This window comes from Theropithecus gelada, chromosome 13 (genome assembly GCF_003255815.1).
Source record: "Theropithecus gelada isolate Dixy chromosome 13, Tgel_1.0, whole genome shotgun sequence".
Classification (NCBI taxonomy): domain Eukaryota; kingdom Metazoa; phylum Chordata; class Mammalia; order Primates; family Cercopithecidae; genus Theropithecus; species Theropithecus gelada.
This window is the reverse complement of record NC_037681.1, coordinates 106610755-106629418: the sequence shown is the minus strand read 5'-3', so window position 1 is coordinate 106629418 and position 18664 is coordinate 106610755. Positions and strand designations below refer to the sequence as shown.

General features: G+C 45.1%; 1 protein-coding gene across 2 annotated transcripts; it reads right to left on the bottom strand.

Moving 5' to 3' along the window:
- Positions 1-55: 55 nt before the first annotated feature.
- On the bottom strand, positions 56-8207 carry MAT2A (methionine adenosyltransferase 2A). Of its 2 annotated transcripts, XM_025405650.1 has the most exons (10): positions 6293-8207; positions 4475-4552; positions 4258-4380; positions 3898-4010; positions 3671-3814; positions 3277-3495; positions 2903-3085; positions 2301-2434; positions 1608-1663; positions 56-581 (listed from the first exon to the last, which is right to left on the bottom strand). In XM_025405650.1, exons 1-10 carry the CDS (start codon positions 6381-6383, stop codon positions 481-483), a joined length of 1242 nt encoding a protein of 413 aa, XP_025261435.1. In that variant the 5' UTR covers positions 6384-8207; the 3' UTR covers positions 56-480. The 2 variants fall into 2 exon arrangements, with proteins under 2 accessions (XP_025261435.1, XP_025261436.1); XM_025405651.1 differs by having other exon boundaries at positions 56-1663; positions 6293-6691.
- Positions 8208-18664: the final 10457 nt, after the last annotated feature.

The window sequence follows — 18664 nt, the reverse complement described above, 5'->3', positions numbered from 1 at the left end:
TGTACTACCATGCCTGGCCCCAAAGCACTGTAACAGAAATGAGTAACAGACACAGTTAAGGTAGAACCTAGCATTTTATTTAGATCTTCATTAAACTGTTGGAATTGAGAACCAGACATACGTAATAAACCTCCAAAAATAGATCCTGAAAGGCACTTTCTGCTTAGGGCAAGCAGTCATGGAATAAGCATGTAAACAAGCTGGCTTCTCTGTACCACACCAGCCAAGTCAGCTTTCTCCATGGCCAGCCGCACCAGCTCTGCCCTCCCTTCTGTTAACACCAGCCAGACCCCCTGTAGGTCTAACCCAAGGTTTTTCTGTAGGACACCTTGGCCTACCTGGGAATGCTGGAAACATGTTAAAGGAATCATGGTGTTGAGAGAAAAAAAAAAAATCTTTTAAAAGCTGCCATCTGAGGTGATGGCTTCTCTGTACTTACGCCATACCCCAGAATACAATAAATAAGCAATTAGAAAACGTTCAAGTATGAAGGGATTTCCTCCTCCCCGCCAAAAGCACTGCTCTCTGAAGGAAGCTGGTTTCTCTGTAGCTACACCAGCTGTTCAAAAAGCTCATTGGACCTGGTTTTGAAAATAAAACAAAGTTAAAACCCTGGGAGGAGTTATTGTGCAGTGTGGAGTACTCAGGCTTTCTTATAAAGAAAAAAAAAAAGTTATCTGGTACCAAAGTGTGCAACCTACAGACCCTCAGGTACTGCCCTGTGACTTCTCTGTATGACATCACAAGGCTGCCAAGTGCCTGTTTTTCTAGAACTAGGAGTTGGTGAGGTTTGGCTAGTGCTGAAACCATGCATAGGATTGGTTTACTAAATTAAAACCTTATTACGTACGTCCTCCAAAAGACAGCTGAAAGTGGAGAGATTTTGATTTGGTGCTGTTAGAGGTGGCAATTAAGAGCATAAGCACCAGGGAGATGGTTTAATGGTAACTGCCTTTTTTTGATGTCAGGCTAGAGCTCCAACTGGGAACTTGCGTTACATGCAAGATTGATTGGATAGGGAACACTCCCTGACAAAAGAGCTACATAATTAGAAGTGGATCAAGTTACAGGGAGGGTAAGGGGAAGGCTTCACATTCATAATAGAGCTCAAGACATTACAAATTCATGCTGACAGGGCTGTGGCATTGCCAGACAGGCTATAAGTGGAACTACAAGTACTTTACGTGCACATTACAAGGACATTTTCAGCATCTGGTGGGAAAGTCAATGCAATTATGACTTTGGAGCGTTGGGTGATAGGGCACAAAGATTCAATTTCAAAGCATTATTTACTACAGTGTTGTTTCTAGGCAGTTACATGGATCACCTATGCTCACTAAATTCATTATAATGGTGAACAAAACACCTAGGGACAGAATAGCAAGCCCAACTTACAGTCCCCCACAAAAGCTAAAATTCATGTCATTGACTAGAGTGACTGCAAGTGATCAGGAGCTGAAAGAGGACAGGAAAATTTAGGAAGGAGGGCCCTTTCCCTCAGAGCTTGAAGGCTTCTCTGTAGCCTACGCCAACAAGTCTGGGGAAAAAAGGCTAACACTTTCAATATTTAAGCTTTTTGGGCACTTCCCATGGGAAGCTGTCCCTACCAAAGTGGCCATAGGCTGCAGTCCTCTGATAAATTGGCTTCTTCAGATCCAGATCCCTGGAATATACAAGTCCGTAACTTAATATGTAGCAATAAATTAAAATAAAGCAAAACAATCAGCAAGACTCATTTTCAAGAGCTCTGGCAAATGAGTTCTCTGGGATATGCTAGGAAAAAAATTTGTGGCAAAAGTGTTACTTCCCTGGTGTCCAAACTCCTTGCACAGTCCTTATTAGTAACTATAGTTGTTTTTCCGTCCCTGGCTCAACAAATACGAAAACTTGTCATTATTCTGAGAAATTTCAATTGTCAAAAAGCTCATCTGAGATCAAAGAATACTTACCAAGGTCCCGCTGCCCACACCCTACCATGGTTTTTACAGTGTAACAAGCCTTGAGCATCCCACTTTATCTCTATTTTCTTAACACCCTTAGGTAAGAAGAGCACAAAGCTCCCAAATACCAAATCTGGAAGATTCTCTAGAGTGGTTAGCCTAAGCCATGGAGCACCATAATTTTAAATTTCTCTAATAACTAAGTCTTCACTAAGGCAGCAGTTCAAAACTGTTCTAGGAATTAAAATATATTTCCATTTGAGGAGTCTTCCTTCACACCTTCACCTCCTCAGCTTTAAGTATACATACACATACCCACACCCTCAATACTTGACTAGCAATAGGCTTTACCATCTTTACCTGACAATGACCCCAGGGCGGAGATCGAAATTCTTCTTCACAATCTCTAATAGCTCTCTCTCACTCTTCTGAGAGGTACCATAATGGAAAATGGAGATAGATAATGGATGAGAAACTCCAATAGCATAAGAGACCTAAAAGGATTCAAATGTCATAAGAATCAGTGATTGAGAAGACTCACATACTTGTGTAATACATTGGTATAAAACAAGCAGTTAAGTAGATTACTACCAAATACCCTCCCACTTACATGACCTTTTTTTTTTTTTTTGAGACGGAGTCTTGCTCTGTCACCCAGGCTGGAGTGCGGTGGCCGGATCTCTGCTCACTGCAAGCTCCGCCTCCTGGGTTTACGCCATTCTCCTGCCTCAGCCTCCCGAGTAGCTGGGACTACAGGCGCCTGCCACCTCGCCCGGCTAGTTTTTTGTATTTTTTTAGTAGAGACGGGTTTCACCATGTTAGCCAGGATGGTCTCGATCTCCTGACCTCGTTCGTGATCAGCCCGTCTCGGCCTCCCAAAGTGCTGGGATTACAGGCTTGAGCCACCGTGCCCGGCCACTTACATGACTTTTAATCGTTGCAGTCATATAAAGAGTATATACCTGAACAAGAACCCTCCGGCACAGACCTCCTTTAACAAGGGATTTTGCCACCCAACGAGCAGCATAAGCAGCTGAACGGTCGACCTTGGTATAATCCTTTCCTGAAAAGGCACCTCCTCCATGAGCACCCCAACCGCCATAAGTGTCCACAATGATTTTCCGTCCAGTCAAACCAGCATCACCCTGAAATTACAGGATTTAAGTTACTTTATGCCTAGTGCTTTCCAAGTGGATACGGTTGCCTATTCTGAATTCACTCAGCAAATATCCTCCGATGATTCACATGTAGGTTTCAGAAAGCCTGAAAAAAATGTAGTGGCCAAAATTTTAAGTAACCATCAAAAATCTAGAAAAATGCAATGAAATGACATTACCTGAGGCCCACCAATAACAAATCTGCCACTTGGTTGTAGGTGGTAGATTGTATCCTCATCAAGGTATTTTGCAGGCACAACTGCTTTGATGACTTTCTCCTTTAGGGCATCCCTCATCTCATCAAGACAAACCTCTTCATCATGCTGAACAGATATAACAATTGTGTGGACTCTGATGGGAAGCACAGCACCTCGATCCTGCATATACTGCACAGTAACCTTGAAGGCAACACAGGTCATCAGAACAGTATACCAAACAATAACTTTGCATTTGTTTCTCTACCTGAAGTTACAATACAGCAAAACAAATGCTTTTTCAGTTAGCTATTATCAAAATTATGGATCTTCTATGCTGATGTAATGAAGACAACCAAGCTTTATGATCATCACTTACTTGAGTTTTAGAATCAGGGCGTAACCAAGGCAAAGTGCCATTACGGCGCAGTTCTGCCAGTTTGGCATTTAGCTTGTGTGCCAAGACAATGGTTAAAGGCATACACTCCTCAGTTTCATCAGTGGCATAGCCAAACATTAAACCCTAAAGAAGGAAAAGTCACCAATGTGATCGAGCTCCAGAATTTAATGTTAGAAGAGATTAAAACAGCCTCTACACCAAGATACCTGGTCTCCAGCACCAATATCTTCTTCATTTCTGTCAAGATGAACACCTTGAGCAATATCTGGTGACTGTTGCTCCAAGGCTACCAGCACATTACAAGTCTTGTAGTCGAACCCTATAAGCAAAAAACACATCTTGTTTAGGTCCTAGAAATACCTCCCGTTTACAGCAATTATCTGGAATTCTAAACACTGCTGAAGAAATCAGATAGCTAAACCATTAGACCTTTTAGAGAATGAACAGAATAGGGCTTAGTGTATAGTAAAATACAACTTGAAGTTTAGGATTAGCAAGAACTGGAGTTTCTTCAAACCTCACTAGCTATTACCTAGAAAAAAATGAGCAAAATTATTAAAACACACCTTTGGAAGAATCATCGTATCCAATGTGTTTAACAGCTTCACGAACCACTTTCTGGTAGTCAACAGCAGCTCTGGATGTAATTTCCCCAGCAAGAAGGATCATTCCAGTTTTAGCAACAGTTTCTAATAAAAAGAGACATTCAACTCAAGCATCACTTCTATAAGAATAATTTTTATGCTATCTTTCCACCAGTTGATAAACCCATTCTGAACCTACCACAAGCTACTTTGGCATCAGGATCCTGTTGAAGGTGGGCATCAAGGACAGCATCACTGATCTGGTCACAAATCTTATCTGGAAAAGAGAAATTCCTGGCTCAATTTCTTTAACTTTAAACAAAGTTATCTATATATGCAAGCTCCCTCCCTGTAACTATCTGTAAAATCTTTGGAGGTTTTAAAGAAACATGCTTAATACATCTTAATTCATTGTATATGCACTTTACCCCTAAAATTCAAAGTTTGCATTATAAATCTAACCAACCACCATAAAGGTGAACTGTTAGTAGTCCTATCTCCTTTAAAGAACAGAATTTGCCCTATATCATATTCACTTCCAAAACTGTACCAAACCCCTGTGCACCTGGGGTTCTGGTAGAACTGAGGCCACAGGCCAGTTTCCCTAATCTTAAGGAGCACCAATTATAATGAGCAACAAGAGAATTCAATTAAACAATTAAAGGAAAGGCATTTTGTGACTAAAATGGCAATTATCTGATTTTGTTATTAGGAGGCAGGAAACAAAAGCTCAACAGTGTAGAAAATCCTCAAACGTATTTTCTACAATTCTAGAAAATGCTCAAACGTATCCATGTCCAACTTCTCCCTGCTTTATCATCTACTGTTTAGGAGGAAGAAAAAAAAAAATCCCCCAACTCAAGTTCGTTTTTCTCAATTTTCTATAACCACCCAAAACAGAATCCAAACATAATGTGGAAGCCAGACTGCAGGCTTAAGACTTCAGTCTACTACTAACTGGTGTAACAGCTAACCTTCAGCACTCATCTAGATCCTGGGTTTGTCCTCTCATATCACTAAGTTACTTAACGGGATTTCATCATGGGCACAGTAAACTGACCAGACCCTAAAGCCACCAGATAGCTACTGCGGTCATTCTAAGGGCAGAAACAGCCTAATTTAGGAGCCAAATAAACATCTTTACTAGCCGATATGCTCAGGCTTAGATTTTCAGTTCCTGGAAATAGCGTTACTCCTCCTTCACGTGCCAATTGATCCCCATAATGGCGGTTAAGCGGACAAAGTCTGAAGTAAAACCCTGCCTAACGGCAGCACCGAAGAATTTAAAAGGGAACCCAAAGCAATGGCAGCTCCTAATTCATACTTCCCATCCTTTTCACAAGGGGTCCAAATAAGGACTGCCTTCTTCCACATGCGCTATATTTAGTCAGAGGCCATCACCTTGAAGGCAAGGCCATATCCGCCGAAGGGCATGTGCGTATTCTCCAGTGTGTGGTCAAGACCTAACCACTGAGGCAGTGGAGCCAGACGACGTCGCGAGGCATGGGCCCCCCACCCCTCAAACCGAGGGCCAGGAGAGCCGGGGAGGCCCACGGCTCCCCCTCGCCCAGATACCACATGCGGCAAACACGTGGTCGCCGCTGCAATGCGGGGCGCGCGCTCCCGAGGGCCGGACGCGAGCACGCGGGGCGGCTCGGGTCGCCCACTCCAGGTTTGTCAGACGGCAGGACCTGGAGGGGTTAACAGTGCCCTCCCTTCCCGGCTAGAACACGTTAGCGACCACAGCCCCCGCCCTTCTCGTTTTCTGGAACCTTCCGCATGCCGAGGCGCGCGACCGAATGGAAGGGGAGGAGTGGGAAGGGGAAAAGAGGAAAGGGAGGGGGTAGAGGAGCGGCGGCCACGCGCCAGGCCCTAGCGGCGCCACGAGAAAAGCGCGCGGTCGCCGCTCTTCCCACCACCGGGCGGACGACGACAACCCGCGCGGGACCCGCCGCCGGCCGGACCTCGGCGCTGCCTTCCGCCCCGCCCCATGCTTCCCTTCAGGTCGTCCCCTCACCTGGGTGGCCTTCCCCCACCGACTCTGAGGTGAAGAGGAACGTGCCCTCCTCGATGAACGCCTCATGGAAGCCGTTGAGCTGTCCGTTCATGTTGGTGTCGGTGAGTGGAAGTGGCGTTGCGAAGGAGCAGCGGCGAGGCGGCAGCGGCTGCGAAATGCGCAAGCTGCGAACAGCGTCCTACTCGGAGCAGGCGGGCGGCGCGGAGCGAACGAAGCGGCGGGCGGCGCGGCCCGGTATTTATAGAGCACCGCCCGCGCGCGCCCGGCTCGGGCCCCGCCTCTCGGCGCCGCGCGCCAATGCACCACTTGCGCGGGGGTCGGGGGAGGAAGGGCAGCGCGCCCCGCGGAGCCCGGGCTGAACCACACTGCGCGGCCGCGGGAGGGGCCGAAGCAACCCGGTCTTCCAGAGACCGTTTAGTTATATTGAGCCGCTAGAGCTAGGGGAAAAATGCAGACGCGAGGAGACGGGGGGTTTTGCTCTTCCTTGTTTGATGTGGGAGAAAAAGCGACTGGGGCTTGCCGGACCCGCTCCCCTGTGCTGTGACATGGCATCTCCCTTCCGACCGTTGGCCGGGATAGCTTTCCCGGAGGTCGCGTCCCCCAGCGGAGGCGGCGGGAATCGCGGAGGTTTTGTGCTTCGGCTGGGGTCTTCCTGGCCGCCCCGCCTCTAGATGCCGGGTGGCAGGGAGCCGGTGGCGGTCGGCCATGTGAAGGTGGCCATCTTGGCTGGCCAGCGAGTGCTCCTCACGGTCTTCCTTCGGCGTCCCCGCCCGGCTTGCTGCCGGCCCCGGGAAATCTGAGGAGCGCCGGCCCACCTTCTAGTCATTTCCTGGTGAATGGCTCTGCTGAAGATGGCCAGAAAGCAGATTAATGAGGGTGCTGCCATCGATTTAAACAATCGCCCTCCTCCTCGCTCCCCTGCGCTCAGCTTTCTGAGGGACCCTCGCCCTTCGCCCTTCGTGGACTTAAAGTGGAGGCAGCGCTCCAGCCTTTCTCCCCAGAGAGAAAGGAGGCCGCTCCCAAGGCCGTCCTTGCCCCGTGGCCTAACTCTGCCTTTGAAGGAGGGAAAAAAATCGATGTTTCAATCCTCTGTTCAGGAGAATATGGAACGAACATTTCTTTTTTGGTGGGTGGGGGCTATTAGTTCCCTTGAATGTGCTTAAGTACAACTCTCGACGGCGTGGAATGGGCTGTTTCATTAAGCTTTCACTTTAAAATGTCCACCTGCGTTTGTCCCAGTTTTGCCCAATAAAGGAATTATAGACAGGGAAAAAGAGCGAAACAAAAATTGAGCCAGCAAGGAGTAGGGAGTCCCGTTTGGAGGGAGCCCGCCTTGGGGGCGGGGGTCTCCGCAGCTTGTTCTGGGGCTGGGCCTCAGTGCAAGTCTGGTCAGGGGCTGGTGGCCCGGTGGCCCTGAGCGGAGCGCGTGACAAGAACGCCGGGTTTAATGAGGTTCTCAGAGAACGGCCTACGCCTAGCATGGGATGCACTTTACGCTGGGGAGGTGAAGGAGACCCCTAGTAACAGTCTCCAGCTGCCTACTGCTGGAGGCAGTAGAACGAGGTGCATTCCCTAGAACAATCTCCGCCGGTGAGGGAGGAAAGGTGGGATTTGCTAAAGGCTCAGCGGGAAACAAAGGAAGCAGTTGAGCTGTGCTGAGAACACCGACAAAGAAGGTAAAGAAAGGGCTTATCACCATACTCAGTGACCACATCCACGGTCGCTCAAAGCAGCCAGCAAGAAAAGGTTCGACCACAAAAGAGACAATAGATCATGATATTTTTATTCGTTGCTTTTTACTTTTCAAGCTAACCCTTCATGGGAAAGCAACTGTATAAGACTATTAAATTTTTTTGTTATCTTTTTTTAAGCAGAATGCCAATTAACTTACAATGAGCAATAAAATTGTCAACTGGAACAAAATGCGTGTGTAGGCTGGTCAGTGCATTATTTCCCAGCAGAAAAATCTATATGGGAAGCAAGAATATAATTAGAAGGTTATTTTATTAGGGAGTCAGAACAAGGGGTGTAAAGTCAATAAATCCTGATACCCCTGTGCTACCAACTCCACAGTGGGGCTAGGCCTGCCAAGGAGATGAGAACCAGCTGTACATAGTTGCTTACCTACTTCTCTCACTTGTGAATAGTGTGTAGGTGTAATACAGTAAGAGTAGGGGTTTGGAGTCACGACCTCTCTATGCCTCAGTATCCTCATTCTGTAAAATTGGAATATTAATAGTACATCATAGGATTGTTTCAAGGATTGAAATAGTGCAAGTAGAGTCTAGCACAGTATCTAGTACATAATTTGTTTTAATGTAAGCGGTAAAAAAATTAGCTCTATTTCCTGTGATTTACTTTTCAGTGGCTTTCAATTGTTGTTGGGATACAGACTGAAGTCTCTACCGACTCAAGGCCCCGGTGTGATTTGGCTGCTACTTCTGCAACCTGGTCTTGTGCCACACTCCCCTTTCTGTCTTCTACTTTAGATTTTTTTTTTTTTTTAGTTAGTAGCAGTTAATTTTATTAATTGCATACTATCAAAACAAAGCAGGACACATTTTCATTCATTTTATATTATTCATATTGTCCCTTCCTCCCTTCCACAAATATTTACGAGCACATCTGTGAGTCAGACCCAGGAGCAAATGCTATGACAATCCTGGTCTCTGCCCACTCGGCGCTCTAAATGTGGGGAGATGCCTGGCTAACTCCCCATCCTTCTCACTCGAGCTCAGCTACCACTTCCTGGATGAAGCCTTTGTCTACACAGATTTGTCACAAAGTGTTTTCTTTCATGGCACTAAGTACAGTTTAAAATGATAGATTTGGTGATTATTTGATGAATGTCTCCAATTCCCAGTTAGGCTTGTAAGTTCCATGATAATGAGAAGGTAGGCTGTTTTGCTCAAGCTTTGTTACTGAATGCCTGGCACACACAAGGTGCTTAGAAATGTTCAAGAGGGAGAAACAAGAAAGGAAGGGAAGGAAATGAAAGGTGAATGAATATAAAGATGGCAGAAGGGGGCCGGGCGCGGTGGCTCATGCCTGTAATCGCAGCACTTTGGGAGGCCGAGGTGGGCAGATCACGAGGTCAGGAGATTGAGACCATCCTGGCTAACACAGTGAAACCCCGTCTCTACTGAAAATACAAAAAATTAGCCGGGCATGGTGGTGGGCACCTGTAGTCCCAGCTAATCAGGAGGCTGAGGCAGGAGAATGACGTGAACCCGGGAGGCGGAGCTTGCAGTGAGCCAAGATCGCCCCACTGCACTCCAGCCTGGGTGACAGAGCGAGACTCGTCTAAAAAAAAACCAAACAAACAAAACAAACAAAAAAAAGATGGCAGAAGGAAGCAGAGAAATAAGAGACTCTGGCGATCATGTGAAATCGATGGAAAGAGGTCCTGCTTTGTTTTAGTTGTAAGCATTGTAATTAATAAAATTAAGACTTCTTTGTTAAGAGGAAAGCACATGGCCATCCTGTTCTGACAGGAATAAGATTTCTGATTTCATAGATGAGTGTCCTAAGGGTGAACTAAACCAGGAGAAATTATTGGTTTATTTCCTGTTTATCATTAATGAATTTGTTGAATGTGAAGTGTTGTAAAGCACATAGGAAAAATCTAATCACTTCCTAAAGGCTTCAGATTTCTCAAGCCAGAGAACATTAATGTAACAGTAGCCCTACAAAAAAGGCAAAGTTGAGACTGGATAAAAATGGTATTTGCAACTCAAACAGCAAATAAAATAACTCCTTATCAGCCTGTCAGTCAGGGAGAGAGTTCCAGAAAACATTTGCAGTGCAAGAAGCTGTTCATGGGGCAGAAGAAAAGAGGAAGGTGACAGTAGGGATAGCAAAGAGCAAGGGAAGCTGTGGAGATGTTGAGAAGGAGGCTCCTAGGCTATGTGTCTTAAGAGCACCTTCTGTGTGAAGACAGGCCAAGAAGAAAGAAATGTAGGTCACATGTCTTCAAATTTGTGCCAGTCCTTTAGAGGCAAAGCTTAGATGGCCTCAGAGGCAAGCTAGTTCTAGTGGGATCAGAAACAAGTCCTATGTGAACCCCCTCATTATTAGGCTTTTTGTATTTTGTTTTTATTTCTATGTTTTTCTCTTTTGATACTTAAATATTTTTACAGTCCCAATAAAGAAGTCCTAAATGGAAGAATAGATACGGTACAGTGAAGAAGACACTGAAGGAAATTATAATATGATGACAATAGCTACACTTTATTGTGACAGGCACTGTTGTAATATCTACTCCTCACAACAGCTCTATTTCTCTTCCTGTTTTACAGATGAAGAAAGTGGCAGGTTATTCGTCCATGTCACACATCAAATCAGTAATGGAGCTAGGGACTTGAGCCTGGTCTGACCTCTAAATTCATGCCCCTTCTTATAGCCAAACAATAAATACTGCATACTCCCTGAGGTCATTAGTATTAACAATTTGGTTTATATCCTCCCATTCCTTTTTCTGTGAACACACACACGCACGCATCTTACTATTCAGAGAAACATGGATTTTTTTTTTCTTAACAATTTTCATGACCATCTCTCTAGGATACTATGTAGAGCTGTAAATCATTTCCTTCTCTTTTACTGTGGGAAAATATACACAACATAAAGTAAGTAGGTAGCTCACCAAGGAGAAAATGCAAATTGCAATAAACATATGAAAAAAATGCTCAACCTCGTTGATAGATGTGATGTTAATATATGTGTGAATCTATATATGTTTTTATCCATGGTTCCTGGCTCCTAACTCCCATAGCTCTTGTTATACAGTCTTTTGTTACAATGTTGGGAGTGTTAGGACTCAGGAACAGGCCTCAGGAAACAGAATCTCTCTGACTCTTTCCTGCCTCTCTTTCACCGGCCCCAAGGCAGGACTTTAATCTTGCCCTGCCTTTCCGATGGTGGGCCATAACACCCTCATTCCAGAGATGGTCCTACCCCATACCCTGGGACAAGGAATGCTAAGATCGTGAAGCTTCCATAAAAACCCAGGAGAACTGGGTTCAGAGAGCTTCTGGAGAGCTGAACAGCTGGAGGCTGACAGGAAAGTGATGTGAACCACAGTAATGTGAGCCACTCTAGCAAAAAAAAAAAATTTTTTTTTTGAGACAGAGTTTCGCTCTTCCACCCAGGCTGGAGTGAAGTGGTGCAATCTCAGCTCACTGCAGCCTCCACTCCCAAGTTCAAGTGATTCTGCTGCCTCAGCCTGTGAGTAGCTGGGATTATAGGCGCCTGCCACCATGCCCAGCTAATTTTTGTATTTTTAGTAGAGACCGGGTTTTGCCACGTTGGCCAGGCTGGTCTCAAATTCCTGACCTCAGGTGATCTGCCCACCTCTGCCTCCCAAAGTGCTGGGATTACAGGCATGAGCCACCGTGCCTGGCCCACTGTAGCAAATTAATCAGACCTAAAGAGGAGGTGGTGCCATGACTGTGTGTCTGTATGGATCTTCACCTTTACTCTAGGGGCAGAAGATACTTGGGAATGCTGTCATCTGCTCTCCTTTTTGGATTTTTAGTAGAGACGGGGTTTCACTGTGTTAGCCAGGCTGGTCTCGAACTTCTGATCTCAAGTGATCTGCCCGCCTCAGCCTCACAAAGTGCTGGGATTACAGGCATGAGCCACCATGCCTGGCCACAAGTGTATATTTTTTTGGTTCATAGAATAAATTCTGGGAATCTGCATGCCACAGAGTATCTCTGTGGGTGGGATTTATACTTTTCCTATACTAACTCATGTTATTTGAAATTGTAAAAATTTGTAAGAATAATTTCTGCAAGTTAACCAAAAAAGATTAGCAGCAAATGTGAGTTATCTCTAGGGTGTGGAGTGTGGTGAATAAAGAGGCTACAGCAGCCAGGCGGCAGTGGTTCAGCCTAGTGAGCTCCCCCAGTGCAAGGAAAGAAGGCTTTTTTTTTTTTTTAGACATGGTCTCTCTCTCTCTATGTAGTGTTGTAATCTTGGCTCACTGCAACCTCCTGGGCTCAAGCAATCCTCCTACCTCAGCTTCCCGGGTAGCTAGAACTACAGGCACATGCCACCATACCTAGCTAATTTTTATATCTTTTTTTGTAGATAGAGGGTTTCACCATATTGCTCAGGTTGGTCTCGAACGACGGAGCTCAGGCGATCTGCCTACGTCAGCCTCCCAAAGTGCTGGGACTACAGGCATGAGCCATCATGCCTGGCCAAAGCAAGCATTTTCCATGGCACACCTTCTATGGGGAAGCTCCCAAATACCAGATAACCTGCCTCAGAGGTGCCATCACCACTGCAGAGCCCTCTGTGAAAAGAAGGACAGCCAACCCATGCTTCATTGTGTTGATTCTTCTGAAGTCATTTGTCACCTGATGGACCACTGAACTTTTTGTTTTTTAAATAAGCAAAATATACACAATAGACACCCCCACCCCCACACATATCATGGATACTGTCACAGTCCCAGCCTAAGCTTCGGTGTCCTGAGATACTCTATATCCAGGGGCAGTACTGTCCTAGGCATTCCTTTAGTTTGAGAATCTTACTTGGAGATTGGACTACACTCATGGTGTCTGCAGTCTGGCTGGGCCTTGAGAACTACCTGTCATAAGTTACCTGATGGGTAGCCCTTGTGGGCATGGCCTGGCGTGTACAGACTCTGCACTCTCCCTGGAATCCTGCCCATGCCAGGCCTATTGCTGCCACCAACACTGGCACTGCCAGGCTCTAACCCTCTCCCCTTGGCCTCCTGCCGTGATTTCTTTCTATTTATTTATTTTTTTTTTTTGAGACAGAGTCTCGCACTCTTACCCAGGCTAGAATGCAGTGGCGCCATCTTGGCTCACTGCAAGTTCTGCCTCCCGGGTTCGCGCCATTCTCCTGCCTCAGCCTCCCGAGCAGCTGGGACTACAGGCGCCCACCACCACACCCGGCTAATTTTTTGTATTTTTAGTAGAGACGGGTTTTCACTGTGTTAGCCAGGATGGTCTCGATCTCCTGACCTTGTGATCCGCCTGCCTCAGCCTCCCAAAGTGCTGGAATTACAGGCATGAGCCACCACGCCCAGCGCCATGATTTTTTTTTTTGAGATGGAGTCTCACTCTGTCACCTAGGCCAGAGTGCAGTGGTGCAATCTTGGCTCACTACAACCTCTGCCTCCTGGGTTCAAGTGATTCTCCTGCCTCAGCCTCCCGAGTAGCTGGGATTACAGGCACCTACCACTATGCCAGGCTAATTTAGATGGGATTTTGCCGTGTTGGCCAGACAGGTCTTGAACTCCTAACTTCAGGTGATTGGCCCGCCTTGGCCTCCCAAAGTGCTAAGATTACAGGCGTGAGCTACTGCACGCAGCCCACGATCTTGGTTTCTTAGAAATGACACCAAAAACATAAGCAGCCAAAGAAAGATGAGCTAAATTGGACCTCATCAAAATTAAAAATTTCTTTGGTGTTAATGGACACTATCAAGAAAGCGAAAAGACAGCCCACAGAATGAGAGAAAATGTTGACAAATCCTGAATCTAACAAGTGTTAACAAGGATGTGGAGAAATTGGAACACATGTACACTGGTGGTGGGAATGTAAACTGGTGCAGCCACATTGGAAAACAGTTCTGTAGTTTCTCAAAAAGTTAAACATAGTTACTATATGACCCAGCAAGCCCACTCCTAGGTATATACTCAAGAGAGCTGCAACACATGTTTACACAAAAACTTGTACACAAATGTTCATAGCAACTTTTCATCGTAGTCAAAAGGTAGAAGCAACCAAATGTACATCAGCTGATGAGTGGATAAATATAATGTGGTATATCCATATAATGGAATATTATTTGGCCATAAAAAGTAATAAAGTACTGATACATGCCACAACATGGATGAATCTTTTTTCTTTTTCTTTTTCTTTTTTTTCTGAGACAGAGTCTCCCTCTGTCACCCAGGCTGGAGTGCAGTGGCATGAACTTGGCTCACTGCAAAACTCCGCCTCCCGGGTTCAAGCAATTCTCCTGCCTCAGCCTCCCAAGTAGCTGGGATTACAGGTGCCTGCCATCATGCCTGGCTAGTTTTTTATATTTTTAGTAGATATGGAGTTTCACCATGTTGGCCAGACCGGTCTCGAACTCCTGACCGCCTTGCCTCCCAAAGTGCTGGGATTATAGGCATGAGCCACCATGCCCGGCCAACATAGATGGATCTTGAAGACATTATGCTAAGTGAAAAAAATCAGTGACAAAAACCTTACAATGTGTAGTTCCATGTATATGAAATGTCTGGGTGCAGTAGCTCATCTTGTCATCCCAGAACTTTGGGAGGCCAAGATAGAAGGATCACTTGAGCTCAGGAGTTTGAGTCCAGCCTGGGCAACATGGTGAAACCCCATCTCTACAAAAAATACACAAATTAGCCAGACGTGGTTGGCACACGCCTGTAGTCCCAGCTACTAGGGAGGCTGAGGTGGGAGGATCACCTGAGCCTGGGAGGTTGAGGCTGCAGTGAGCTGTGATTGTGCCACAGCACTCCAGCCTGGTCGACAGAGTGAGACCCTGTTTCAAAAAAAAAAAAAAAAAAAGCCAGTATAGGAAAATCAAATCCATAGAAACAAAAAGTAGATTTGTGGTGGCCAGGGGCTGGTGGAAGAAGGGAATGGAGAGTAACTGCTAATGAGTATGGAGTTTCTTTTTGGGGAGATAAAGATGTTCTGGAATTACATAGTGGTAATGGTTACAAAACACTATGAATATAATAAACATCACTGACATACATCAAAAAGGTGAGTTTTATGGTATGTGAATTATATCTCAATTACAAAAATTGTCTTTTTATGTTTGGAAAAATAAGAGAAAAAGACCTATACTGCCAGTTCTTTAGCAAAACTGCTGTTAACATCCCTTTTGGGTTTTTAAAATGTATAATTTAAATATATTTGTATGTAAATAGTGTAAATGTATTAGTTTCATCAAATGTTAAATCATTGTATTATTAGCATTTTTCTGTCATCACCCTGTCTTTATATTCGTAATCATTAACCACTCCATGATAATAAATTCAAAGGATTTTCTGAGCAATTCCTGAGTGTTGTACATGCAGGCTGTTTGAAGTTAGTTTTCCATTACTTAACACTGTAAATGAACTTCTTGTGCATAGAAGTTTTTTTTATATTTGGAATTCTTTCTTTAGGAAAGATTTCCCAAAGTAGAATAATAGGTCAGAGTAGAAGTACTGGGTCAAAGCTTATTGATTTGTGCCGCTGCAGTTATTTCCCAAAGAGACAAATGGCTCTGGGCCTGGTCAGTTCCCTTGCCACCTGTTCCTGATGTTATGCACCAAATGGGAGAAGGGAGAAGATGGTGACTGCTCTAAGTTTTTTTTTTTTTTGAGACAGAGTCTCGCTCTGTCGCCCAGGCTGGAGTGCAGTGGTGCGATCTCGGCTCACTGCAAGCTCCGCCTTCAAGGTTCACGCCATTCTCCTGCCTCAGCCTCCTGAGTAGCTGGGACTACAGGCACGTGCCATCACGCCTGGCCAATTTTTTGTATATTTAGTAGAGACGGGGTTTCACCGTGTTAGCCAGGATGATCTCGATCTCCTGACCTCGTGGTCTGCCTGCTTCAGCCTCCCAAAGTGCTGGTTTTACAGATGTGAGCCATCGCGCCCGGCCGACTGCTCCAACTTGAAAGCTCTGGATGATCAAGGAGTTTCTAGCAGTCAGGTGGTCAGCTAAGCACCAATGGACAGAAAGCACCAGGAGCGAGCAGTCCCTTACTTGAACATTTTAGGGCTGTTCAATCTTCTTTGATTGACTGAGGCTCCTACTTGGGAAAAGGTGAAATTCATGGAGTTCTATCACTCTATTAACTTCCCTAGGTCAATAGACAATGGTTCAGACACCTGGACTCATAAAGTAACCACCGTACAGGCAGAGGATGTGAACAGATTACAAGAAATACAAATAGTCAATAAGTATGTGAAAAGATACTCAACCTCGCTCATAGTCAAAGAAATGTAAAGCAGAATGAGTTTCCATTTTTCATCATATTAGAAAACAATAAAAATTGTGTAATGCCCAGTATTTACAAGATTATGGAGAATAGACACCCTCATACATTGTTGCTGGGAGTGTACAAATAGATTCAGGTCTTCTGGAGGGTAATTTAGCAATGTCTGTCAACATTTTGAGTGCAGGTACTGGTTGACTCAGCAATTCTACCACTAGGAATTTGCCTAGTGGTAATTGTGCTGGCAAAATTATGCCAAAATCATGTGCAAGGATGTTCACTGAAACATTGTAATAACAAAAAACTGGAAAGCACTTAGACATCCATCAGCAGGAGACTGGTTAAATATATCCATGTAATGGAAAAGTATGCAATCACTGAAATAGGAGGTAGGAGTATATATGCTGATAGGGAAAGTTCTTCTAAATATGTTATGCCAGAAAACAATATGCAAGGTAATATGATCTCATTTGTGTTAGATTAAAAAAGAGATATACAGGTATATGTAGACTTTTCAGGAAGGATTCAAAACAAGTGGTGGTAGCATTTGGAGAGTGGCACTGGGGACTGGAGGGAGAGGGTAAATTTTGCTTTTTATTTGGCACTTTTCTATATTATTTGAATTTTCTATACTAGGTGAATGTAAGTCTAATTTTAAAAAGCGTATTTTTGGCTGGGCGCGGTGGCTCACACCTGTAATCCCAGCACTTTGGAAGGCCGAGGTGGGCGGATCACGAGGTCAGGAGATCGAGATCAACCTGGCTAACACGGTGAAACTCCGTCTCTACTAAAAATACAAAAAAATTAGCCGAGCATGGTGGCGGGCGCCTGTAGTCCCAGCTACTCAGGAGGCTGAGGCAGGAGAATGGCATGAACCCAGGAGCGGAGCTTGCAGTGAGCCCAGATGGCGCCACTGCACTTCAGCCTGGGCGACAGAGCGAGACTCTGTCTCAAAAAAAAAAAAAAAATAATAATAATAATAATAATAAATAAATAAATAAAAAGAAAAAAAGAAAATGATGAGTTGAGGAACATGCTGCATGTGAACACATTGAGCAGATCTATGGATCTAGTGCTCCAAGAATTCTGGGTTGAAGATGGACGACGTAGATGAGACGTGGAGCAGTTTGCTTTTGAAGACACAGCAAAATCAGAGAAAGTGGCAGTTGAAACTCAATATAAGGAAATTGTGTAGACCAAATGAGTGGGACCCTAGAGGTCACCTTACCCTTAAGGGTTGGGTGGAAGAAGAGGAACCCAGCAGTAAGGCTGAGAAGGAGTGATCAGACCCGGGAGAGGAAAACCAGGAGGGAGTGGGGTCACAGATGACTGTTCTGTGCTCCTGGCTGGACACCATGGCTGGTTTTTTAGGCCACTTCTCACCAGTGCCAATTCTCCTGCTCTTGCCACATCTGCCCACTAAAACCCCACCTCTGGATTTTCTGTTTCTGTTCCTGAAAAAGGCCACTCAGCCAATAAGAATAACTCCACTCCAAATTCCTCCAAATTCACGATTTACACCTCCATGCCAACCGTCAGTTTTTTTCCTTAAACTTCTCCTTGGTGGGCTCTGGCTCTCATTCATCAATTATTCTAAGTGATTAGAATATCATTTAGATGCTTCACTTCTCCTCTCTCACTTCCACTCTGATCTTTGTGGCCAATCTCCTCTTCCTACTTCAAGGACCAAACAAGGCCCTCAGGGGTGAGTGCCTCTAACATCTTATCTTTCCCTCCATCAACGTGCCTGAAACCATACTCATCTTCTTTTTCAAGCAGTGTATTCAGCCTCTGAGGATGAGGTTCAGCTCCTGTTTTGCTCTAGTGTCTCTTCAGGAGGCCCCCATGACCCTATCGCATCTCTGAGCCTGAGATACATGTTCCTCCTTTTCTGTATTGCTAGTAACACACATCATGTATTTCCCTGTTACAGCATTTGCCATGCTGAACTAAAATTATCTCACTGTCTCCTTCAATAAGCTTGATACCATGCATGATGGCTTTTTCATCCTTAATTTTTTCTTATTGATACACAGCATCCATGCAGGAAAAGGTACTTATTGGGAAGTGTATAGATCACAGAATTTCCACAAACTAGCACACCTCATACAACTAGCATCCAGATGGAGAAGAAACCAAGCATGGCGGCACCCCAGAACTCTCTTTGAACTCTTTTACCACCCCCCTTCTTTTTTTTTTTTTTTTTTTTTTTGAGACGGAGTCTCGCGCTGTCGCCCAGGCTGGAGTGCAGTGGCGCGATCTCGGCTCACTGCAAGCTCCGCCTCCTGGGTTCACGCCATTCTCCTGCCTCAGCCTCCCGAGTAGCTGGGACTACAGGCGCCCACCACCACGCCCGGCTAATTTTTTGTATTTTTAGTAGAGAC